Genomic DNA, 24,279 nt, shown 5'->3' with positions numbered 1-24,279 from the left:
CGCGGGGGCGATCTGGGCGACACCTGCAGGCCGCCGGCGGTACTGCCGCGGCGCGCTGCCTCCTGCGGGAGGTCAGGAGGTCAGGAGCACAGACACACTCCAGGAGGCTCCTCCTCCTCCAGCCCGCTCAGACAGCCTTCCTGGGGCTTCTCTCTCTTCGCTCGTCCCCTGCAGCAGGTTCCAGGTGCTTCAGGGGCAGCAAGAACACGAGTCTTTACAAAGCAGGGTTTGTTTTGTGTTTGTTTTTTAACACCCATGTTTGAAAGATTTATGAACGCCAGTAAAGCTGGATAAAAATGGACAGACAACATACATTTGGGCTATATTCCTTTTGATGGATGGAGTGATAAAATGTTACTGCAGCAGAAAGGCCATTACAAGATGAGAAAAGCCTTTAATTTATCTGACAGTGGAGGAATTCACCATTTTCAGCAGCAACAGAGACACACGTACCAGACAGACCGATAAACTGCATGTATAAGAATAAAAATGTAAAAATACTGCACAGACCATAAAAATAAAGGAAGTGACTTCAAACTCCTACCTATTGAATACATGATGTCCATCTAAAACAGATAGGTGACACAATCACCAGTCATGTGGACTGTATGTAGCAACATTTGTTTTGATTTTGTTTTTAACCAGGGGGTGTCAAACATCAGGCCCGTGGACCCAATCCGCCTGCAAGACGCTCCAGTCCAGTCCGCCAAACCACCAGGAACATGGTTAACAGTAGAAAATAGTCTTTAACCCCATTTCTTAAGAGCAGAAGACGATGATCTACTGTTTTCTTCTTCCCCTTCATGTAACACTGCAGTATGCACCAGTGTACACATCCCATACCGACTCACTGCAGCCTCCTGTGGTGAGATGTGGTATGACAGGCAGGTGCAGCTGGTTGAAATAGAAAGACAGACAAGTTGAGCTGTTTTTGACAAAACTTTATTCAAAACGAGTGCATAAACAATATATTACATAAAGAATCTGAAGCATGTGCAATGTGAGTGAGGACTGTGACCACCTTCATATTCAAGCTCCACACTAGTGTCTTCCAGAGCGCCGGCTCCCTGCGTGGCGTGGAACAGGCTAACAAGACGTCCCTGATCATGTCTGGCTCCTGATGCCCCCCCCCCCCCAACTCCTGGCCATGTGCCCCACAGTGGAAAGAGGAAACGGGGAGCTAATCTGCAGTGATTAGCAGCGTTTTGCCATGGTAACCGGAACAAGCGGCCGCTGGCGAGCCGCCCGACAAACAGCCCCGCCAGAGGAAAACGCTTTCAGCCTGGAATAACAGTCATTAACCGCGGCGCTGCTGCTGCTGCGAGCTGCCGGCACCAGACCCACATCTGGACGGTTTGGAGGGAGAGGAGGCGGTGTGGGGGGGGGTTCAGGGCAACGCCTCAGCGGTCAGCTGAATAACAAGACTTCCACTCGTCTCGGACTGGATGAGCAGCAGGCCGGAGTGGCTGCCTGCGGAGCCGGGCCGGAACTGGACGGGCAGCTTCAGGTAGTGCTGGACCTGAGAGGGACGGACAGCGGGACGGTCAGAGTGAGACGAGGGGGGAAAACACTGCAGAGGTCTGCTCAGCGACAGGAAAAAAAAAAAAAAAGAATAAGGGTGGGAATAATGTAGGATGTGAAGGGAAACGGAGAGAACAGCCAGACTCCATCCTTCATCCTGCGGGCGTCGGGAGCCGCGGCCCCTTCAGTAATAACTCCTAATAACAGGATCAATTATTCATTCAGATGGAGCGATCGCCCAATTAAAGTCCCACCAATTAATTGAATGTCCAGGGATAATTTTACATGAGGCCGGGGGAGCGGCGCGGCGGCACTGGATATCACTGCGCTTCAAATATTTACGAGGGCTGGGCGAGCCGTCCGGGAGCCGGACCGAGCCGCCCCGACGCTCGGCGCAGCGCGAGTGTTCGTGAGACTCATCTACAGCCGGATCGACGCGCGCCCGGGGTGGAAGCAGGGAGGTAATGAGAGTCATCATTAACCGGGACTCCCGGCAGAGCGCCAAGCAGAGTGTGTGTTGGGAGAGGACCGTCGGACTCACCTGAGGGAATATTTGGAATGCTTGATGTGGAAAGGGCCCTAGGGTTTCAAATTTCAGCTGCAAGTCAATTAGAGAAGCCACACGTGAAAAACACAATCCATGCAAAGCACAGAGGCTCATGTTAGCAGCAGTTATCACGTCTCACGGCCTCCAGGCCGGCGCTGCGGCGTACCTCGTGCGTGTCGGCCGAGTTGTTGCGGATGTTGACCTTCAGAGAGCTGGACTGTCCCACCCGGGTGGCGGGGAAGGCGTAGACGTCCTGCGGGGCGTAGACGCCCCTGTGCTGGGCCTCCTCCTGGCTGAGAGGGAACGGAGGAGCGACTGTGAGGAGTTTCCAGGAATTCCAGCGTTTGACCGTTCACGTATGAGGACGATCAGAACGACCAGAGAAGATCTCGGGGCTGCTGGGACGGACCTGGATCTGGGCGCCGCGGCGTCGGCCCTCCTGCGGCTCTTCACCGAGGCCTCGGTCTTCACCAGGGAGCAGTCTCCCTCCTGAGGCGCCTCCGGCGGTCCAGACTTCAGTCCCTTCAACCAGAGCAGAGGAGCAGAGTCACACCTGGTCCCCCCCCGCCGCTCCCGCTCCCAGGTGAGCGCTTTAACGCTCCGCTCCACTTCAACGCCACGTCTGAGAGGCGAGGCGGGCGACAGCGGAGACGCTCCCATCACAGCCACTTAGCCTACTTCTGTGGCGCCGTCTCGCCGACTTCCCGCTCGCTGTGCTCTTAAGCTAACTGGCTCTGTCACAACACTTCACATTAAAGCGGCGGCCCTCGGCGGTGGCGCGGGGGGCTCACGGCCCACTCCGCTCATTTGTTAATTCTGTCGGCGGCGCTCCGGAGACGCGGCTGAAGCATCAACATGCGTGTCGGAGAGGAGGACGGTTTTCCCCACTGAGCTCCGAGTGTTCTGAACGCTGAGAGCAGATTGAGGAGCGTCTCCAGGCAGCTTGTTGGACGTAAAGAGCGTCGCTCACCGTGCCGCACAGCTGGAAGCGGACCCTGCTCTTCTGCTGCGGCTCGCCCACCGGGTGGCTCTCCAGGTCCCAGAACTGGGCGTAGTCGCCCCGGTCCCGGGGCAGGAAGGTGATGGGCACCTGGGGAGCAGAAGACGGGAACGCCGTGGGGTTAGTCCAAACATTCACTAAAGAATCACGAGTTCCAGTCGACCCGATGCCTCGTTTCCGCACTGGAACCAAAACCAGCAGCAGCTCCAGGTCAGGTCACCATGGTGACCAAACCACTTCAGACACACTGATATTTCAAGATCAACACACTTTTAAAGTAACAATAAATGACAGGAGACAAGTTTATGAGTTTAAAAAGAAACTTTCTCCATGATGCGTCAGCTGTTTCAGATCAGGGAATCAAACCAGGAACCTCTTCTTGAACCTGAAACAGCTCAGCAGAGGGAAAAACCTTTTACCATCTTCTGTCAACTAATACATTGTTTAATAAAGATTTGATTCAACAGGCAATAAAAACTTCTGATTTTCTGCAGAAATGTCTTCAAATAAGAACCTTGTGTAAACAAATATGCAATTTTGAGGATTTTAACCCTTTAAAATCTGGTTTGATGATTTGACGTCATTGTTATTTGTGGTGGAAAAAGTCAGTTTCAGACATTTGAAAATAGTGACTTACAGCTTTTTGTGCAGCATCAGATTTAACAACAACTGTTTTGGGGGAATTTTTGATTTAGTGGGTGCTTTGTTTAAATTTTTTTCCTTTTGTTGTATTTTAATGTGACTGTATGGACTTTTTTACGATATGCTGATATGACTGAACATGGTTTGGTGAAAAAAACTGATAAGTGTTTTTCCTTTAAAACATTCGATTCATTTCTAAAAAATAATTAAAATTAATAAAACAAATCAATAGCATTAACAAGGCGAAACATGTTTAACCTTTATAAGATGCAAAAAAATTGAGGGATAAAATAAGACAACAAAAGACAGTTCACCTATCTAAATACTGATGTGTGATTTTTTTTTTCTTGAAATCAGCTCTGGACAGACAAACCAAACCTTACATCTGAAATGTTATTACTTTGTGTAGCATCTGATTAAAACTGTCTACACTCTTAAGACTTTAAAAACAAAAAAAGTGAAACCACCTCTTATTGTTTTGATTGTCAAAGCTCTGCCGATATGTAATTTTGTAACTTTGCGTTGGAGAAAATTTCTCTGGTTTTGATGGTTAAAAAAAAAAAAAAACTGCATTTTTCTCCTTTAAACAATAAACAAAACGATTTAGCAAATGTCCTCACAGAGCTGAGTTCTGCTGACTGAAATCAACCTTTGGATCTGAGAAGCTGAAACTCTCCCAGTGAGCAGCGACTCTCCTCCCGTGTTTCCATCACTTATTCATCAGTCTATTTCTCCTCGGAGGAACAAAAAGCCGTGTGTCTAAAAGTGGCTCTTCTCGCTGGAAGCTTCCTCTCCAGGCCTGCTCTGAATCTCAGTGAACCTGCTGTAAAGGCCAGAGCCGTGCTGGCCGCTCGGCGGCGGCCCACCTGCAGCCTCTGCTGAGCTCCCAGGGTCCCGGACGCCCGCGAGCACCTGAAGGCGGTGTAGGTGGCCCGGTAAACATCTTCGCTGTCGTCAACGCCCTGAGGAGAGACGAGGGGGAAACGGTTTTCACCTGAACAGCAGCAACTCAGACAGCGACAGGAAATGAGAGAAGCCTCCTGAAAACACCAACAGCAGCAGCAAAGGAGGAACAACAGAAAAACAGACATGAAGGAAGTGACTGGTGGCTCCTCACCTGACGTACGGAGGAGCGAAGGACGAGAGGTACCACCGGACCTCCGCCTCCCGCTCTGCACCTCCAGCTGGGCCTCTGAGGAAGAGGAGGACAGGAAGTCAACTCTGCTGGCTCTGCTCTCAGGTCAGCTCTCGCGCTCCTCCTACCTGAGGTTTCCCCGGACAGGGTGGCGGGGAAGACCACCGTCCTGCTGCTGACCTCCAGCAGAGGCTGGGGGGTCGGGCGGGGGTCCGGGGGCCAGTCTGGACACCGGCAGCACCAGCGGGGTGGCGGCCTGGGCGGGCAGGGCCGCCGGCGGGTCGGCCGGGGCGGCGGACACGTCCAGAGCCAGGTCCTGACGGATCTGGACCTTAATGACCTGAAGAGCAGCACGGCCGTGAAAACCTCACTCCGGCTAGTGTAGCGTGCATGTGTGTGTGTGTGTGTGTGTGTGTGTGTGTGTGTACCTTCTGCTGGCCGTCACACTGGACGTAGACCTGGCCGCTCCAGGCAGGCAGGGCGGGCCGGGAGGCCAGCGAGGGGTTGGGGCTGATCAGGATCTGCAGGTGGCTCCTGGGGGAACAGGGTGGTTCATCCAGTGTGTTCACAGCTTCACCTCGGCCTGAAACAGGACCTGCTGCAGGGAAAACCTGGCCGCACTCTGCTTTAATCTGTTCTGAACCGGTTTTCTTAAAAACCTTGTGGTATGTACTGTACATAGGATCAAAATGTCCTCTGTTCAGGAGTCTCTAGAGGCGCCACTAGAGCGGCGGGCGTGGCTGCCGGGTCCTTACTGAGGCTCCAGGAGTCCGTGCTGCGGCGTGACGGTCAGGCAGTGGGCGGGCCACGACAGGTCGAACCGCAGCTCTCTGGACGCGTTGTTCCGGATCTGGACCTGAATGGGGACGGACGCACCGCCTGAAGACCGAACACACAAAAAACAAAACATCCGCTTAAAACACCGCTTAAAAGGCCAGAGTCAAAAACAGCGATGAGCCGCCGTTTGACGCCTTTCTGATCAGAACGAGTGCTGAAAGCCGAGATCAGGTGAGAGCTGAGTTAACAGGCGGTAAATACAGTCTGCTCAGTATTCCATCACCGCTCCCCGCCATCAGAACCAAAACGTCCAATAGATGACGATCATTTCTCTCACATGTTTAACTGATGAAGGAAAAGCATTGAAGCAGCCTCTGCTTCCTGGTTGCACTGCAGGTCCGTTAACACCAACAGTTCCTAGATTAACCTCCACCGCGAGGGGCGTCCGGACTCACCGAGGGTGGGGGCTGCGAGGACGAGCTGTTCCGGATGGACGATCCAGGACTCGGACTCTGAGGGCTGAGATCCATAAACACACTCAGGCTAAGAACTCCCACTCATCCAGCTGGAAACGCACCAAAACATCAAGATGAAAGCAGAGAGAGTCTTCTCGGGCGGAGCGCTGGGTACCTGGAGGGGGGGGCTCTGCCACTCGGAGCGCCGGGCCCTGGGGACCCCTCACCGGCAGCACGTCCAGGGAGACGTTTCCGTTCGACGAGCCGCTGGGAATTACACAACATTAGGCTGCAGGTCCAGGCTGGGAATCATCAAAGAGCTGAATACAGCCGAGGACGGCGAAGCCCACAAACACTTAATGTGGAAACTGCAGAAGCATCAACTCCAGCCGACGCCTGGAAGAAGACGTCGTTGACGCGGTTTGGCCACTAGATGGCAGTGGCTGGACTCATAGCTTACACAACATTTCAAAGAGAAAACAAACGTCCACTGGCGTTTCAGGAACAGCTGAGATTCTCCAGTCACCTGTCAGTTCCTGAGCTCTGCCTCCGGATTCCCTCGCTGCCCTCGGCGTCGGCGCCGCCGCCCCTCCCGCTGCCCAGCAGCGACACAGCACCTTGCTCATGTGCCGTAGAAGATGTGCGCCTCGTTGGGCCTCTGGGGAAGGTCGCAGGCTGCGGGCAGGACGGGAAACCACACACGTCAGACGACCACGTTTTACCACGAGTCCCAAAACATGTGGAGGCGACAGCCGACGGGACGGGGCGGGCACAGCGGCTTCCTGACCTGGGAAACAGTGGGAGGAGGAAAGGACTGCAGAGATTTTACTGTAGAATAGTGTCTGGGGGACGTTCTTCTATGAAAAACACCTCTGACTTTACACCCACACTCAGGAAAAAAAATCTATTTTTGGGAACGACAAAAAGAGACAAGAGGAGACTCCTCACTCCCCCAAACTTCTTCATTCTAGGATGGGAGGACGGCGGGCGTCGTACTTTCTGGGACGTTCTCTTCTCCAGGAACTTCTCGTTGAAGTCCACGTTTCTCAGCAGGCTGTTCTCGGACAGGGGCCTTCTGCGCCACCTCCGGTTTGCTCTGAATCAGCCTGAACATCAAACAAAACCCAATCACCTGTAAAGCGCAACAAAAACACACAGGCCTCCACTACGGTATAGAAATCATATCATCCCTGACCTCCTGTACTGCTGCCTGGAGACTTCATCCCCACAGAAGAGGCAGGACCGTGGCCAGCAGAGGGTTGGAGGACTGGCAGAGGCTCTGCTCTCTGAGCGAGGACTTCATCAGCACCGTGATCACCTGGAAAACAACACACGATGTCGATGAAGCAGTCCGGCAGAATGTCAGTTCCTTCAGTACAGTCAGAAGCCAGAACAAGCTGCTTTTCTGCAGAGCAGCTGGACCTTCCAGTTACTTCCTGATAAAACCTCTGACTCATCACTGGGCTCACGTCTGGAACTCACACTTCAATCCCCTCTGCTTTCACATGAAGCAGATGAAGGAAAACCCGGAACGGGCTGCTGGTTCAGGATTATTAAATCCATCTCCAGTCCAGAAAGCTCAAGCTGCTTTCCTGCAGGGAGCAGGTGAAGCTGGAGGAGTCTCTGATCCATCAGGATCTGGATCTGCTGCTTCTTTCTACCATGCTGGACTGAGAGCAGACAGTGACTCACTGCGCCACCTGTGGGGGCAGAAAGCGGGAAGTGAAGCTGGGCTTCAGTTTAAACTCGAGTACTCAGCTATGAAGAAATCAAAGAGATTAGACCAGAACTGAAATTTGGGGTTTAATATTGAATTCAGTTACATTAGAGTATTGGTTTTCACATTCCTTATAAAGCACATACTGAAGGCTGCCATTTCAACCAAGGTTGTTTGGTTAATGTGTAAAGGAGGGATTTGTCCCAGTAAAGAGAGCAGCTCAGGATTTGACTTTCGCCAGGCTCCCGTACTTCCTGATCAATGCAAGTTTCAAAAGTGAGTTTCCCATCAAGTCAGATACCGAAAGCTTTCCCTGAGGCCGAGTCTCTGAGCTGTCCTCACCATCCTGAGTCCTCTCCTTCAGGACAACTGTGACGGCGCCAGGCTGATGACGGACGCCTCCATGACGGTTCGGCTCGGGAGGGTCGGAGAAGGCCACGGCTTGACGAACGCCGCTCTGGAGCCGGTGTTCCTCACGCACAGGCACACTTTGCTGACGTGGCCGACGGCGACGCCGGGCAGCGTGGCCACGTAGCCGTCCGCCTGCTTCCTCTGGTCCTCCAGGATGATGTTGCTGGTGCCGCCGTAGCCGGACAGGGGGATCTGCGGGCGTAAAGAGGAGTGGCGTTGAGTCTGCGGCGCACAGGGAGACAAGGCGGCGCTGCGACGGCGAGGCGAGGCGCTCACGGTGAACTTGACCCCGGGCTGCGACGGGCGCACGCCCGCCTGCTTGATCTCCAGCTTGGCCAGCATGCAGGCCACCCGGGTGGGAGCGAACAGCAGGTGGACGGTGACGTCCTCCCGGGGACGGATGGACAGCTCGCCGTGTCGGGTCAGACGCTCCTCGGGGCTGAACATGCTCTGCAGCTGAGGGCAAACAAACCCGCAAAGGTCAAACGCCACTCAGACGCACTTTCATTTTCAAACTGAAAACGTCCCTGTAAGGACATGCTCATGACGCAAAGACCACAGAAACCGTGTGTGTGTGTGGGTGTGTGTGTGTGTGTGTGTGAGAGAGGGATGCATCAGTGCTGTGATCCTGACTCCACCTGAAAAGCTCCTGGTCTTGTCCGCGGATCAGCAGGCGCAGCTGCTGGGTGACGCTGGCGAGTTGTTTCTCAGAACCAGCTTCTGTTGCCTTTAGAAAAATAAATAAAACAAGTGACCAAACTTTGCTTCCTTCCATCAGATCGGGGCTTTAACGCCACGCCTCTGGACCCCGGCCCGGGTCAGACCCTGTCTGTTCTCCACCCTTCAGTCGGTATAAATAAACAGTGAATTATGCAGAAACGGCTTGTGAGGAACAGCACTCCCCGCAGACGGCCTCCGTCCCGTCTCATGAATAACATTACAGCAGCCTTAATGGAATAACGGACCGGTGGGGCTCGCTGTTTTTTTATTGATTACTTTCCAATGAATAATTGATACCTAGAAAGTGTTTTTTCTTTCTTATATGAGTGAAAGGGGAAAGTTGCTTACACGGCTCGTCCCAGGGTGACCCCTCCCCAGGCCACGAACTGCTTGTTGGAGAGGATGGGGGGGACGGACGGGGGGACGGCGGCGGGCGGAGCCTCGGGGGTCACCTCGCCTCTCAGGGTCACCTCGTACTGAGGTCCGCAGGGGGACACCAGGATGGTGAGCAGGCTGGAGGAGGACGGAGTCGTGAGGAAAAGCTTCACCGCGTCTGTTTATCTTTAGTGAGATTCAAGGTTCTGAGTAATTCTGCTTCCTTCCATCGCTACACACTGCTGTTACGGCAATATGTCCTCATGTTAATGCAGCCACCCTGACTGACGTGCAGATGGATAGAAACCGTTTCACATGTTGGTTTAATCCTTTAACCCAGTGGCTGAAACTAATTCAAACTAGTCTGCAATGAAGCATTTTCTGCTGCTCTGAGCACGTTACTGCGTAAACACACATTAAACGCTGCAAAGTTTCCGTTTCCACTTGAAAACGTGTAAACGGTATCAGAGAGGATTATCCTTTTAAATACAGGTTCACACCTTTCTCTGTGTTTCAGGCCGGCCTGAGCTTTAAAGGAAAGCACGATGCCTCGCTCCTCTCCCACTCTCAGCGACAGCTCTTGTGGGGAGACGGAGAAAAGTCCTCGGTATCACTGATCTGGGAGCAGAGGGAAGACGTGTTCACATGTCGGCAGAGGAGAAACGGAGCGGATGAAGCTCAGGGGCAAATCAGGGCAAAGCAGTGAGGAGCAACCGTCACAAAGAGGAATAAAATTAAGCAAAACATGGACGGATCCCTGCTGCACGGGCCTGAAATGTCACCCGGGCTTAGCCAAACCCCAGACCTAATAAGAAAAGTAAAGGTCAGAATTACCTTCAGTTTCAACTGCACGTCATGTTTCCTGCGTTCTTTAACGGCAGCGTCTGTTGACAAGATTTCCCCGGCGGAGCAGCCAGGCTGACGGTCTAGACAGAGGAAGCACAGGGCGGCGTTGGCTGTCAGCGCCACGGGAGGCCAGGAGAGGCTGGACTGCAGCCAAGTTAAACGCACTAATTAAAAGTTGTATCTGGTGGCTGCGGGCGGAGGAACTGAGGCTTCACTCATCCTTCACATCTGTGAGTCCACCGTTTGACTGGACTCCAAGTTCCTCCAGCAGAGAGTCTCCGGCTCAACGTTTAGAGAGCCGACGCTAAGCGTTCTCCACTCGTACACAGGTACTGTTTTCCTTTTTGACCACACTAAAGGATTGAGTGTCTGAGATGCCGGTGGTGTGTTTGTTACCTGCAGATCTTTGGGGGCGTGGACTCTGGCGGTCCCGGACCGCGCTCTGAGGGGAACGCTTCTGATCACGTGGCTGGGACCGGGGCCGTCCACTTCCACGTCCACTCGAGCGCTGAACTCCTCGGCCGGGCCGAGCTCCTCTGAAACGACACACGGCCACGTGAAGCGGTCCCTCCCGGGTCGAGACCGGCGGTGGCGAGCGGCGAGCACCTGAGGGAGCGGCGTACTTCTGAGGAGCCTTGAAATGCACCCAGACCAGGAAGCTGTCCACGGTCTGGAAAACAAGCCCGGCACAGCGGCGTCTTTAGCTGCTTCAGTAGTGCAGGTCTGATGCTGAGGTGAACAGTGAACACATCTGAACTCCAACCTCTCCGTAGCTGGCGTGCAGAACGTGACTGATCACCGACGGAGGTCACCAGGGTCACGTGTCCGGCCTGCTGCGGCGCCTCCGACGCCACCGGCTGCTTGGAAAAGGAGAAGCAGCGCCATGCTGAGGCGGTCTGGAGGGGAGGGGAGCAGAGAAACACTTCAAGTCACGTCTCAGCGCTGAAGGATAACACTGCTAATCTCTACATCTTTCTTTGAGGAAAGATCCTGTCAGGACGATGCCGACTCACCGCGTTGATGACCAGCCGGATCGGCACCGTGGCCTGAGTCCTGTTCAGCAGCTTCAGAGGGAGCGACTTGGCCCCGCCTCCTGGCAGGTCCCCGAATTCTAAACAACCAGAGTTGCCGGCTTCAACCTGAGGAAGGAAATGAGATCCCGTCCTTCACAGAGCTTGGTTTCATCTTGTAATTCTGTAGATTTTTTTTTATTACTACATGTGAACTTAAAAAAACGAACTGATGTTTTGTGGAATGAACTGCTGACTGGAGCGTGACGCGGCGCCGCTCACCTCCACCGCGGGGTTCTCCGCGATGGCGACCAGCACCACCCTCTTGGCGAACATGCTGGCCCGGGCCGCCACCTCCGGCTCTGCAGACGCCGGCCAGGAGGAGACGCTGAGGACGCAGTGGTAGGCCCCGGGCCGCGGAGGCACGAACAGCACCTTCTGCTCCTCCGTGCTCCGGGGGCCGATGATCGTCTTGTTCTTCACGATCAGCCACTGATAACGCAAGCTGTCCACCTGGAGGGGGGGGGGGGGGGGGGGGGGGGCACCGGCAGCGCACTCAAGACTGGACCGAAACAGTGAAGTGAAGATACCGACGACAGTTCATCTGTCGCCTGGCCTCGTTCTGAGGTTTCATTCTCTTCCTCATTTCATGAAACTAATAGAAAACTAGATCTTACGGTCTCTGGGCTCATTCTCAAATATGGAGATATGAAGAGATTGTTAGGTGTAGTAAACATGCAAAGGTTTTGTGTAACTAAAGGGAAAGCAGCTAAAGCTTAAAATAAAGAATGAGGGCTTCCCGTTGCTGTCGTCAGGCGAGAGCGTCAACGTTCCACGCAGCCAAAGAGTCAGTAAAGAAATGCTCCCAGTACTAGCACATCTGGCTAATATGCAGCAGATGTAAAAAAAATCGTAAAACTTTGGAGATAAACTGAACTATGAATCAAAAATCACAGCACTTGAACAAAATGTAAAAGCAGAATGATTGTTTTTCTTTCCCTTCAGTGCAGAGCTGTCCCGCTGTGAGAAATGATGATGGTAAGTGACTGAAATGACTGTACTACGAGTAAATCAGTCCAGCTGATCAGGATTACTACAGATCTAGATAAGTGTCAACAACAAAGATAATCTCTGGAATTAAACTAATTATGCTGACAATAATAAGAAGTAGTGTTTTGAGTTCCAGCAACATTATCTAAATGTTTATAGTTTTGAAGACGTAAATAATGCAACAAAGATCCACTGTGATGCTCTGTGATAAAGCATAACTATAAATGACCAACTGAGGTGAAACATTGATGAATTACAGTTATTTTACACAGAAATATCCACTGTAAAAGAGTCATTTAAAAAAAATCTGAACGTGTTAATATATCAATATTTCACTGCATTAAAGCAGAGATTTCAGGTTGTACCCTGCAGGCCACCATGCTGTTATTTCCTGGTTCGGCCCACTTGAGATCACACTGCGCTGACGTGGCCCCTGAAGCAAACTCAGTTTGACAGAGGTTACCAAAACACCCGACTGACATGATCCCCTGTGAGGAGCAGAGAAACCAGCCCAGAGCAGAAGTGATGACAACCAGGAAGTGTGTGTGTGTGTTGTGTGTGTGTGTGTGTGTGTGTGTGTGTGGTGTGTGTGTGTGTGTGTGTGTGTGTGAACACATTTCCAGCCCTGCTTTGGAGTCAAATATCAAAACCGTTCTGTAACGGTGGAACTTATCAGTCCTCGGTGAGCCTCTCCTGGACACCAGAGCTCAACCGATCACAGTCATTGATTTTGCTTTAGCAGCCGTCCCTCACAGGCTGAGCTCCACTGCATGTGTGTGCCTCATGTTTTATATCTCTATACTATGAGAACACAAATAAAAACTCAACTGAACTTGTGAACTCGCGTGTCCGTTTCCTGACATCAACACACGAAGTTCAACGAGATCCTCACCTTCTCTCCGTCGACAGCCAGACTGCTGACGGCGATCGACACCTGCTGCCACCTGTCGGAGGGGTTGAAGAGGCTGAGCGTGGTCTGCGAGGCGATGCCCACGCAGCAGGCGTGAGGGAAGAGCAGCTCCTCCGGGGCCACCACCTGACCTGAGGGCGGAGAGGCCGGAGAGGGTCAGCTGCTGCGTCCCGCCAGGCTGGAGCCGCGACCGCAGGGACGGCGTTACCTCGCATTTCTTCCACCAGCGCCTCGGCACCGTACTGACTGAAGGGCTTCCCCAGCATGGCCATGTCCTGCTGGCTCTGGTGAGGCCTGGACAGGAGCCACCGATCCCCAGAGGATCCACTGTGCAGCAGGAGGAGGAGGAGAAGAAGAAGGCTTCAGATGTGTGTTTGGTCAAACACGTCTCTGCTGCACAGAGCGGTGGAGGACAGGACTTGCCTGTGGACGACACAGAGTACAGAGCGCTTCCTGCGGCGTGATAAGACCCGGGATGCAGAGAAGGTTCCGGTCCCAGGTATGGGCGGGCTGGCTGGGGGGGGTAGAGCGGGCGTCCCATGAGGAGGGACTGTATGTTTCCCTGAGGCAGGTCCACCACTCCGGGACAGCTGGGGATGGGGACGTAGTGGAGTCCCTCAGAGGGGAAAGACGGCGGCGGGCCGAGTGCGCCGGCAACGCCGCCGAGGGCAGCGGGGCGGCGGCCCCCCACGGCCCGGGGCCGGCCTGCTGGATGTTCAGGTTGCTGCTGTAGCCCGAGTCCACCTTGGTGAGCTGAATGGCGCCGGGCTGGGAGGCGTGCGTGCGGCTCCTGCAGCCCGCTGACGGCTCGCCGGCGCGGCGGCAGTTACACTCGCTCAGGGCGGAGCCGCTCCGGGGCGGCTCGGCGGTCTCCCCCGTCTGTCCCGGCAGGGGGTCCAGGCTCCTGGAGTGCTGGGCCTGATCCGTGGCGTCCGGCTCTACGGGCGGGGTCGGACTGAATCTGATGATGGTGGTGCTCAGAGCCATGCTGCAGTTAGTCTGTGGACACACACACACACACAGACACACACAGACACACAGACTTTAAGAATCCAGAACTGAAACTTTTCTACTGAAAGTCGTCACTTCTTCAGTGACAGAATGCGGACAGCTCCGTGCAGAGGCTCGGCTCACTCGGTGAGGGACGCTCGGCCCGGCTCCACTGACACCTTCGGCCTCTCCGGCGTCGGCCCGGCTCTGCCGTCGTTCACGGAGATGAAGGTGAGTCGGCTGAGGCTGGGGCTGGAGCAGGGAGAGCGGGGGAGAGGTCCAGGGCAGGACGCCTGTCTGCCACACCGCCGCTGGACGACGGAGACAACAAGCTGCCGGGACAAGAGACCGGGATGAACCGCAGCGCTCAGGCCAAAACTCAAAACGGTGACAACAGAAGAGACTGAGGACTGGACTGTTAGCTCCCTGACTGTATCAGTACTGAGTGGAATTTCACATATGTGAGGTATAGTGAGCGTACGGTACCCGTCTGCACTGGGAATGGAGGTCTGACTGGGGAGGAGTGGGTGAGAGGAGAGGTGGACGGTCTGAAGCTGCACTGACTCTCCTCCACGCCCGGCGCAGGAAACGCTTTGGGAAGACGAGACAAGACCAGCGGTCAGGATTTCTGGTCGGTTATCATGCAGGCAGTGTTTCAGCTGAGGGGCAACATGCTGCTCAAATGTAAATTTTATCCTTTATGACGCAGATAAAAATGTCAATATTTTCACCAAAACCAAACAATCAGTCTGTACAATGACCACAATCTCAACATGGAGCCAGTTTAAACGAAACCTTCTACTGCAAAATACAGTGAAACATCCCAAAAACATCTCCTGTAGCTGCTGCGTTCTTCTTGCTCTTCACTCACCGGATGCAGGATCTGCTGCTGGCTTCTCGCTGTGGCCGGACACACCGGCCGGCTTCTCCAAGCTCGGCATTCTGGGAGCCGCCGTCGTACTTCCTGTTGGCGGGTCCGTCTCTGAAGACTCGACAGCTCTGTCCTGGCGAGACTGAGAGGGCAGTTTGACCCACGACCCGATTCCTCACTGTGGGATCCCAGGCGAGGTGGAGAAGCAGAGGTTCTCGTCAGGTGTTGAGTTTCTGAAGTCAGTTGTGGTTTGGACCCGTTCGAGGCGGAGTGATCAGAAGCAGTCGACGAGCCCACGGATCTTCTCAGAGACGACCGAGGACGAGGGATGGAGCTCCTCTTGCAGTGGGCCCTACTGGGAGGCGACAGAGCGCTGGGATCGGCTGCTGCTGATAAACTCTTGGTCTCTCTGGTTTTCCCCCGCGGCGACCTGCCGGTCCCGGCTGTCGCCGGCGGAGCCGAGCAGCTCCGGTTCTCAGGATCTGAAGCCTGGGTTGTTCCTCTGGGATCGGCCCAGGCTCTCGGCCCAGGCGCTCAGGTCGAACGTGGTGTGCGCCGCGGAGGCGTCGCTGCTGCCCGACGTGTCCCGCCGCTCAGGTACTTCTCCATGTCGAAGGCACTCAGCTCCCCAACGCAGGTGGTTTTCTGCAGAGCTGCAGTCTGATCCCAGTCAGGGAGCGTCTGTGTGGAGAAAGCAGCGCTTTCATTCCTGACTCTTCGTTTTGAAACAACATGTGGAAGAATAGATTGACTTTGGATAAAGTGGACAGTCCCAGATTCCACTCCTTGAACCCGCGCGGCGGTGCCAGACCTGAGCTGCGATGATTCTTCAAAACTGGCTGAAGACGACCAGTTGCCATGGACACAAACATATTTCACCAGTTTTTATCTGCTCGTTTCATGGAGACGGCAGAGAATCACCTCATTTACAAGACTGGAAAACTAGAAATGCACTGATATCAGCAATACGGAACATTTCTGTCCTGTGAAAACCATGTTCATGTAAACCTGATAAAACTAAAAACAGCCTGTTTGATAGAGCTTTTAGTTGGAGCTGGTTCAGGACTATCTGCTTGGGAAGCTGCTTTCTCTCTCCTGTTTCCCCCTCCCTGCAGGATCTCTGACCACAGAAGTGGAAGTTCATGATCAGCACTTCCTGTCCCACAGTCTACAGGAAAACAATACAGTAAGCGTATTTCTAAAATCTGAGTTCATGCTGGATTCAGACTGGATTCTTACAGGTGGAGCCGAGGTGTGTTCCTCGGTGCTGCTCGCCGCGGCCCTGCTGGACTGCCTCGACTCTTGGCCCGGCTTCTTTTGGACAGTTCCACGATCATGGCGGCCAGCTGCGACGGGTCGGTGCTGACGGAGGCGTCGGCGATGGCCGAGGCGATGGTGCTGATGCTGAGCATCAGCTGGCTGTTCTCGGTTTCAGGAGACGTGCGGCTTGACCGCCGACGCTCGATTCTGAACCGGAGCCAGTCTCAGACGGCGAGGCCCCGACGGCCTGCTCCTGCAGAGGAGAGGGTTTAGATCCAGGAGACGAGTGTCAGGACTCAGAGGTCTGCCACATTCCTGACTTACCTCCTGCTCAGACCCAGGATGAGGATGTCCTTTTGGTGTCAGCCTCGCTCCTGGAGCTTCCAGGGTTTTGTCCAAGTCCTCTGCAAGTCAAATAAGTGAGAGTCAAGTTCAAGATTACTTTATTGTAGCCAGAAAGACTACGCAATGCCGGGTCCCTCAGGAAAAGGTCAGGAATCACTGATCTGCATCGTAGCTTCAGCACCAACACACCAGGCTGAGGGTTTTTCTCCGTCGCTCACTTCCACGGTCGCATTGAGAGGAGCCGTTGGTACCGGAGAGCTCCGACGGGTGGATGAGGGCGAACGGCTCCCTCTTCTCCGGAGAGGTATGACGTACCCAAACGACGGCTAGAAAAAATAAAACAGAGAAAACCAGCAGAATGAGGCAAAACGGATAAAAAAAATAATAAACATCGCACTGTACAGTGATGGCGCATGTCTGGACTCTTGAACTGTCCGGAAGTGGTGACTGACCCGTTTCACTGCCTCCACTGTGCCCAAACTGCCCAGAGCCTCGGAGCGCTGGCTGAAGAACTCTCCCAGGGAGAGCCGCAGGTAGCTGTCGTCGCCCTGCTGGAACTCGGAGAGACCTGGGAGGTCCTCATCAGGACGTGGCCGACGGCCGGGGCCTTCCAGGAGGCGTCGCTCTGACAGCTGCTGTCTGCCGCCGCCGCCGCTGCAGGCGGGATCTGCTCCTCCTGCACACAGACAGCATCGTCGCCCTCTGGTGGCCGGCTGCAGAACACCTTCAACACTGGAAACATCTGTCCTTCATGACTTCAGTGGTTTACCTGCATGAACTGGTGCTCCTTCTCAAAACTCCTGGTCCTTAATGATTCGTTCCATGGCATCGCCTGCAGATGACACGGCGTCAGTCAGGAACTCCGGCAACTTTGGAAATTTAAAAAAAAAAAAAAAAGATTTGAAGGAACTTACAGGCAGGAACGAAGTCCTCTGTCTGAAGGTGTCCGTCGGCCTCTGCTGTCCTCCGTCCAGCTCTTTCTCAAAGGAGGAGTAGTAAGCCAGGTCTGTCACCCACTGGCCTTCTTCATTCTGGTAAACCACGCCCTGAGCCGCCTTGGCTCCTGGAGAACAAACCAAACACACTCCAGATTGGTCCAGTCGGAGAGAGAGCGATGACAGCCCCGGACCGAGGCTGACCCTGTTCAAACTCCAGCTCCAGGTTGTCGGGGCAGTTATTCCAGGCGTCGTCCGAGTCGTCCGGCTCCTGGTTGAAGCTCTGGGTGAAATACTTTGCTTCCAGGGAAGTGGACAGGACGTTGTTCTCCTCGCTGGTGGCGTCCGAGGCCTCTGCACCGTCAGCGTGCGCTCCCTCCTCCGGCCCGCCGCCGTGACAGTCGGGGATCAGGACCTGAGGGGAGGAGCAGAGCTGCTCAGGCTGCGGCTCAGGTTTAAAACTCATCCAGACCCCGAGCGGCGTACCTGGGAGAGGTGGAAGCTGCCTTGAGTCCCCTGAAGCTGAGATGCGGCCAGGTTTGTTGCATCCTGAGGCTTCCTCGGTCCGCCCCGGTCCTCAGGTAGACGAGTCCAGCAGGCGGTCGGCTGCAGGACCGGAGTCGGTGTTCTCCATGGCATCCTGCCCAGAACATCGACGTTTCAACACGGGCCTTATCAAGGGTTCACTAGAGCCTAATGAGGAGATTTCAAGTCTGTTAGTACTCACCAGAGCCTCCTGTCGGTCCAGCACCATGCTCCAGTTGACGGAGAAAGCCTCTGAGAGGAGCTGGCCTCGCCGGTCCCCACAGGGCCCACCCGGTCCCCCATCTGGAAGACCAGCAGAGGTCATGAGGTTCTGGGTTTCCCGTCATCCGTCGCCTGCAGCTGCGTTCTCACCTCTGCGAGTCTGAAGCTGCTCCTTCCCGTGCCGGCGGTCCGTCCTCGTGGCCGTCCTCATCCTCGCCCACGATGCCCAGGCCGCGCAGGGCGTCGTACGTGGTCAGGGCGTTAGCGGGCGGAAGGGGGATGGTGGACACTCCTCCGTCGTTGCCGCCTTCTTCGCTGCCGCTGCTTCCGTTCTCCTCCTCCGTCCCCTGGACGTCACACCCGACAGGTCAGCCAGAGAGCGCAGAGGCAGCGACAACGGCAACAGACCAATCAAAACTCCACCTGAGACCGGGGAGCTGATGACTTGTCCTTCAGCGGATCGCCTTTGTTCGATCCCGGAGCGGTACGGAGCCGGGCCGCCGCCCGACGCCTCATCGTCCGAGCTGCCTCCTTCCAGGCCCGGGCGGAAGGTGGGCCTGTTGCTTTCTCCGACCTGCGGACGATCACGGGGAGGAACGCGGTGAAGGCGGCGGCAGCCAGACTTTCCACTGCGCAGCGGTGAAGTGGTTTCTGGGAGTCTGACCAGATGTCGGGACGTGCTGGGCAGCAGCCGGGCTCTGGCGCCGCTGCTGCTCCTCCTGGCCGTCTCCAGCTCGTCCTCCGTGTCCTCGTCGCTGGCGGGACAGGAGTCCATCCCGGTGGCGGCCTGGCGCACGTCTGGCATCCGGAAGTCCTCCTGGACACACAGACACACACACAGAATGAAAGGAAGTGCAGTCGAGCGGTCAGAGTCTGACTGCGGCCGTGGACTCACCTGATCGTACTGATCCAGGAAGTGGTGTCTGGTGCTCGGGTTCTGCTGAACTCGGGCTGGACAGATCAGCAGCGGCAGATACTCCCTGTTCAAGACAGGCTTCGTTAACGAGGAACTCAAAGAAACGTCTTTCCCGTCCCGTCGCATGCGAGCGTATTGATGCAGTATGAATGAGGCGGTCTCACGGTGGGGATCTCCTGGCCCTCCACCCGGCCCCTCTGCATGGCGGGGGGCACCAGCTTGTTGAAGTACAGCTCCAGCTCGTCGTCCGGCAGGTTGTTCAAGTCGATGTCGTCATCTAGCGACCAAATGCAAACATTTTAGAGCGGCGCGCGCCGGCTGTCATCTCGCCCTCGATGGCGGCGAGAGCTCGCCATACCGGTGAGGTCGCTGCTCATGCTGTCGGCACACATGAGCTTCTCGTTGGCCAGGAAGCTGGAGTTGCTGCCGCTGAAGTGGTCGCTGTCGAGCCCTTCGCTCCGAGCGTGGTCGTCCTCGGCCGGAGGCGGAGCCTGGACGCAGTGAGACGGACAGGGCAACTTGGGAAAAGCAATTTGAAACAAAGCCTGGATATAGATAAATATACATATAAACCAGCCGAACACCAGGGAGCAGAAAACCTGTAACTTACATGATTGAACATGGTTGCCATGGTGACAAGGTAAATATTTTGATCAACCATAAAAATTGATTGAGAACCAAGGAGAATCAAAACATTTCGTCTTTAAGATCGTACAATTTCTGTCAAAACTGGGACTCACGTTGTCAAAGAAAGCTGAATCTAAATGTGACGCATTCCTTTTTCTGAAGGCCATAAACAGAGTTTTTTATTTTAAATCTCTCGGCCTCGCTTTGAATTGCGATCAATAGAAAGCTGAGTAATAACCCATGTAGACAGCAGGGTTTATGCATAAAATGCATCACAAGTGAAAAGAAATTGTCAATATTAAAAGACAAGAGGGTGGATTAAACTAATAATAAAAAAAGTGAGAAGTAATATGTGGGAAGCTAAAACTAATCAAATGAAGTGGATGATTCCAAAACGAAAATGAGCAAAAACACTCAAATTCAAATCAAAGGTGATAAAGCTGCTTGATAAAAATCAGGAATAAATCCTGCAGAAAATAATTCACAACAAAATTCCACAGGTTTTTTCCATCATAAGAGAAAAAGCAGCTTCATTTGTCTTTTTGTGTTTCTTTATCAGAATAGTCATTTAAGTGAGCTGATTTAAAAAAAAAAAAAAAAAAAAAAAAAAAAAAAAAAAAGGTCTTGTTTGGAAAGGTGGAATTCAGAAAAAGAGGTGGCAATTCAGGAAATAATTTATAAATAGCGGAAATATCAAATCTATTCTGAAGAGGAAAAGCAGCTAAATAATGATGTTCAGGCCCTGTTTACGTTTTCCAGTGACAACAGAGCTCAGAGTGTCTGAAAACACAACTTTCTGAAAACGCCCGAGGTGGAATAATTGAAAACTGACTACGTCTTGATGGAAACAGAGAAACATCGATTTGAGAACGTCTTGTAAACGGTTCCTTTAACTCTGTTTTGCCGTGTGGGTTAGTACTTTAGACTAAACTGTCCATCAACAGAAGATTTAACTCATTTAGAATCGATTCAATTGAGTCTTGAACTCTGAATCTGAAGAAAATAGAATCTTTTAGACACTTCAAGTGAATCCAGTGCTTTGATTGACGATGATGACCACTAGATAAATCCATCGATCTGTAGAGGAAATGCGGTACCTTTGTATCCGGAAGATCGTTTTGCCCAAACTGTGCAAACGTCAGGAGTCCTGTAGACAGATCTAAACAGAGAGAAAAGACGAGTCCATCAGCATCACAAAGACGTCAAGGTTCACATTCAAACCTGAAAATATGTTTTCATTTCAACAATCTGATATTTCTCACTAGGAATATCAAATATAAAAAATAATGCAAATAAGGACGCATGACATTGAGGCCCATTCATAATATTCAGTACAATTCACTTAATATATTACATACATTTAAATATTTTGTGTTAATATCTGATATTCCAGCAAACAACGAATCATATCACGACTGCGATGAAATCATGGAATCACTAGAACAATACCAGGAGAAAAGAGAGTAAAGCCAGAGAGAAGCTGCCTCTGAGTCTCAAAGGAGTGTTTACCTGTAGCGAGCTCTGTGGGCCGGCCGCAGACCGGGCCGCTCTGAGTGGGAGGCAGGACGCTCCTGGAAGCGCTCTCCTCCAGATTAATCTTCAGCAGCATGTCTGACAGGCGGTGGGCCGCGATGAAGTCGTCTGCATTGTCCCTGTGATGAAAACAACCGGGGCATTTGATCCAGGGTCAATCTGATACACAGCATAGAACGCTCAGACTCTCTAATTTAGAGGAGATGAAAATGCTCAAAAAAAAAAAAAAAAACTTGGCAGAAATCTTGTGAATCCCAGCCCAGCTCAGCTCCATAGTGAATGGGCCGGAGTGGTAAAATACTGTTTCAACAACATTAAAATTCAAACGTGAAAATCAAGGAGGATTCTGAAGCTGACGCTTTCTTCATACATATCTAAGACTGAACAGTTTCACAGGAGTCTTTAATGGCAGCTGAAGACGTTTCTCTACTCACAAGTCGTCTTTGAAGCCGAGAGTGAACCTGGGCGGTTCTCCAACAGTCGGCGGCGCCGCTGCCGTTTTTCACCCTCCAGATACGAAGAATCCACAGGATCTCTGCAGAAGAAGCACACAGGAGCGTTCACGGGCACAGTAACCGATTGTACATGCTCCAAATTGTTATCAATGCTCCAGAATTAGACTCAGCAGCTGCCTGCTGACTCGGAATAAACAACCTCAGGCAAGCGTCAGAAAAGAAAGAGCTGCTTCTCCTTTACTCAAACTACAAAACGTGCTGAATTCCAATGAGATGACGCTGAACTTCAGTAGTCAAGTTATCAATTTGCTTCACATTTCATAGAAAACTTTTCATACATATAAATCATGGCGAGACGTGCATTTTAGTACCTCTAACTCCACTTTTGGAGGAGCTCCACTTCTCTATCAGTGCACGTGTGGATGGCTGGTGGGTTTGTCTAAATGAAGATTTTTTTGGGAGGGGAAATGATCTGGTGGGAACAATGTCAATTTTGAAATGTATGGGATATATCCATTTTTGAACATATCCAGCGAGGTGTAAAAACCCTAAGACACCTTAATGACTTGAAAGATCATCTAATCATCAGGCTTGTAAAAAAGCCCAATAACGACGCCCTCATTTCAATCTGATGTGTTGCAACTGCAAGAGACCTAAAACTGAAGAAAAGACACGCTCGGGTCCTGGAACAGTGAGTCTTCAGCCGGGATTTCAAGCATGCACATCTGTCCAGAAGCTGCTGAACAGCAGCAGTGCACCCACCTGTTGTCAGTCTGGGGTTTAATTTTAGCCACAGTGGAAGCAGCCACGGGCAGTCCAGGGCCTGAACCCAGGGTCATATTCTCCAGGGTGGCACGGCCACTGGTGCTGTCCAGAGATCTGCACAGGAAGCTGGGGAAGGCTTCATCCTCCAGCCTGTAGAAGCTCTCTGCCATTGCTGAGAGGAGCGGATGCCAGTGGCTCAGATTCACATCAGGTGAAGAGCATCTGCAAAGTGTAAGGGGGAAAACAGAGGACAGGATTAGCACTCATTAAAACTCAATACCAAATGTAATTTTCGCTAAACAACAAGTGAACAAAGTTTCTACTTGGTCTGATCTACTCAACAGAACAGTGAAACTTCAAACTTTGCTAACTTCTCGAGGCTAACTAGCTACATGCTAAAAACAAGTGGGAATGTGTCAATTTAAGCTGCTTCGCAGTCTTATTTCAATGAATTCAGATGGAAGTGCCGCAGTAAAACGGTTCAAGAGATTATAAAGTTAAGGAGTCACGCGCCCTCGATAAATGTGTCAATAAAGTGTCGTTTTGACCAGATTAACATAATAATGAGGGAAAACGTTACATGGATTCAACTCACATTCAAGTCTCCCAAACCGGGCCGAGAGGCGACTTTTTCTTCTCCGGCGGCAACTTCTGTCCGTTCAAAACTGGCGGAAACACGTCCACGGACTTGTTTAAGTTGTAAAAATACCACCGGGAAGACTTGTGCGTTCCATAGAGACTTAAATCAGTGATATTGAAGCAAACGTGAAAGAGTTGAGAGAACGCAGCGACCGCCGAGTCGCCACAGGAAGCCCGCCTCAGCGTCATATCACGAGGGCGGGACTTATTCAGATTCCGACGCTCTGATTGGTCGCTCAAACCGAGAGAGGAGAAATTCTGAGAGGTGATTGGATAACATTGTTGTCAATCGGGTGAAGTTTGGGTCAGTTTCGAGATAAGGCTTCTTCTGATGAATGAAACACTGGGAGGGATTATTTTTAGGCTCCAGAGATTCTTGGGATGGAATTGAGGCTCCAACACTTCAGAAGAGAGTTAGGGCAGCTCATAAAATGCTATCCAAAAATTGTGAGGGTTCTGATGGAAAACAAAACAGAATTTAATTTAATTTAATCTAATTGTGAGATTAAAGTCAGTGTCCCTGATCAACATGATTATAAATCTGAATTTAATCTGATTTAGAAGAACATCAGAACTCTGTGGAATTCTGAGGGAAAAGTTAGGATCTGAGGGCAGAAAGTCACAATTCTGACACGAACGTGATTTGAGAAAAAGCCCCCCCAAAAAATCTTGAATTTCATTTTCAACCGACTTTAAAATCAGTAGAGAAAAGTCATTATCTTGAAGGTAAATCAGAATTATATGTTTCATCTGATCAGAAAAGGACAGAATTTTAGGTCCGAATTTTTAAATCAGCATTCTGGGAAAAAAAAATCACAAATATGAAGCCAGAAATCAGAGGGAAAAGAACCATTGGGGTCACAATGTACATAGAATAAAGTCTAAATACTGGATCTTATGTGATTAATGGGAAAAACGTGAACTCTGGGGAAAAAAAGTCAAAATTCTGACTCCAACACAATTAGAAGATGGGTAGAATTCAAAAGGCAAAAATGTCAGAATCACAAACAAAAAAAAAACACAACTGATTCCACTGCTGTGTCTCTGGGTTTCTCTGGAGGCTGATTTGACATTGTTTCT

General features: G+C 52.2%; 1 protein-coding gene across 1 annotated transcript; it reads right to left on the bottom strand.

Moving 5' to 3' along the window:
- Nucleotides 1–933: 933 nt before the first annotated feature.
- On the bottom strand, nt 934–23,393 carry cep192 (centrosomal protein 192). The gene is given in 79 exon segments (XM_030102431.1): nt 934–1,519; nt 2,059–2,110; nt 2,112–2,119; nt 2,235–2,361; nt 2,478–2,590; nt 3,039–3,158; nt 4,577–4,674; nt 4,829–4,882; nt 4,885–4,902; nt 4,974–5,043; nt 5,045–5,185; nt 5,274–5,379; nt 5,601–5,724; nt 6,078–6,134; nt 6,244–6,344; nt 6,508–6,532; nt 6,708–6,752; nt 7,074–7,097; nt 7,100–7,145; nt 7,147–7,183; nt 7,273–7,316; nt 7,318–7,395; nt 8,137–8,397; nt 8,482–8,671; nt 8,853–8,901; nt 8,904–8,932; nt 9,274–9,438; nt 9,801–9,900; nt 9,903–9,918; nt 10,135–10,157; nt 10,160–10,226; nt 10,543–10,682; nt 10,753–10,816; nt 10,910–10,952; nt 10,954–11,042; nt 11,160–11,285; nt 11,439–11,669; nt 13,099–13,247; nt 13,325–13,454; nt 13,456–13,504; nt 13,536–13,773; nt 13,776–14,115; nt 14,286–14,374; nt 14,377–14,438; nt 14,593–14,626; nt 14,629–14,697; nt 14,974–15,473; nt 15,475–15,571; nt 15,574–15,692; nt 16,217–16,421; nt 16,424–16,490; nt 16,562–16,644; nt 16,774–16,890; nt 16,893–16,908; nt 17,035–17,147; nt 17,150–17,258; nt 17,352–17,379; nt 17,381–17,414; nt 17,497–17,547; nt 17,550–17,645; nt 17,722–17,932; nt 18,004–18,103; nt 18,105–18,157; nt 18,245–18,282; nt 18,285–18,345; nt 18,432–18,597; nt 18,599–18,611; nt 18,688–18,838; nt 18,929–19,081; nt 19,160–19,193; nt 19,195–19,244; nt 19,345–19,457; nt 19,539–19,671; nt 20,905–20,966; nt 21,317–21,459; nt 21,775–21,823; nt 21,826–21,875; nt 22,558–22,782; nt 23,156–23,393. Coding segments are annotated over 78 exon segments (7,761 nt in total). The 5' UTR covers nt 22,731–22,782; nt 23,156–23,393; the 3' UTR covers nt 934–1,387.
- Between the last annotated feature and the right edge of the window lie 886 nt (nt 23,394–24,279).

Source organism: Salarias fasciatus, chromosome 11 (assembly GCF_902148845.1).
Source record: "Salarias fasciatus chromosome 11, fSalaFa1.1, whole genome shotgun sequence".
NCBI classification, from domain to species: Eukaryota; Metazoa; Chordata; class Actinopteri; order Blenniiformes; family Blenniidae; genus Salarias; species Salarias fasciatus.
Note: the sequence above shows the minus strand (reverse complement) of the source record. Positions and strands in the feature narration are given on the sequence as shown.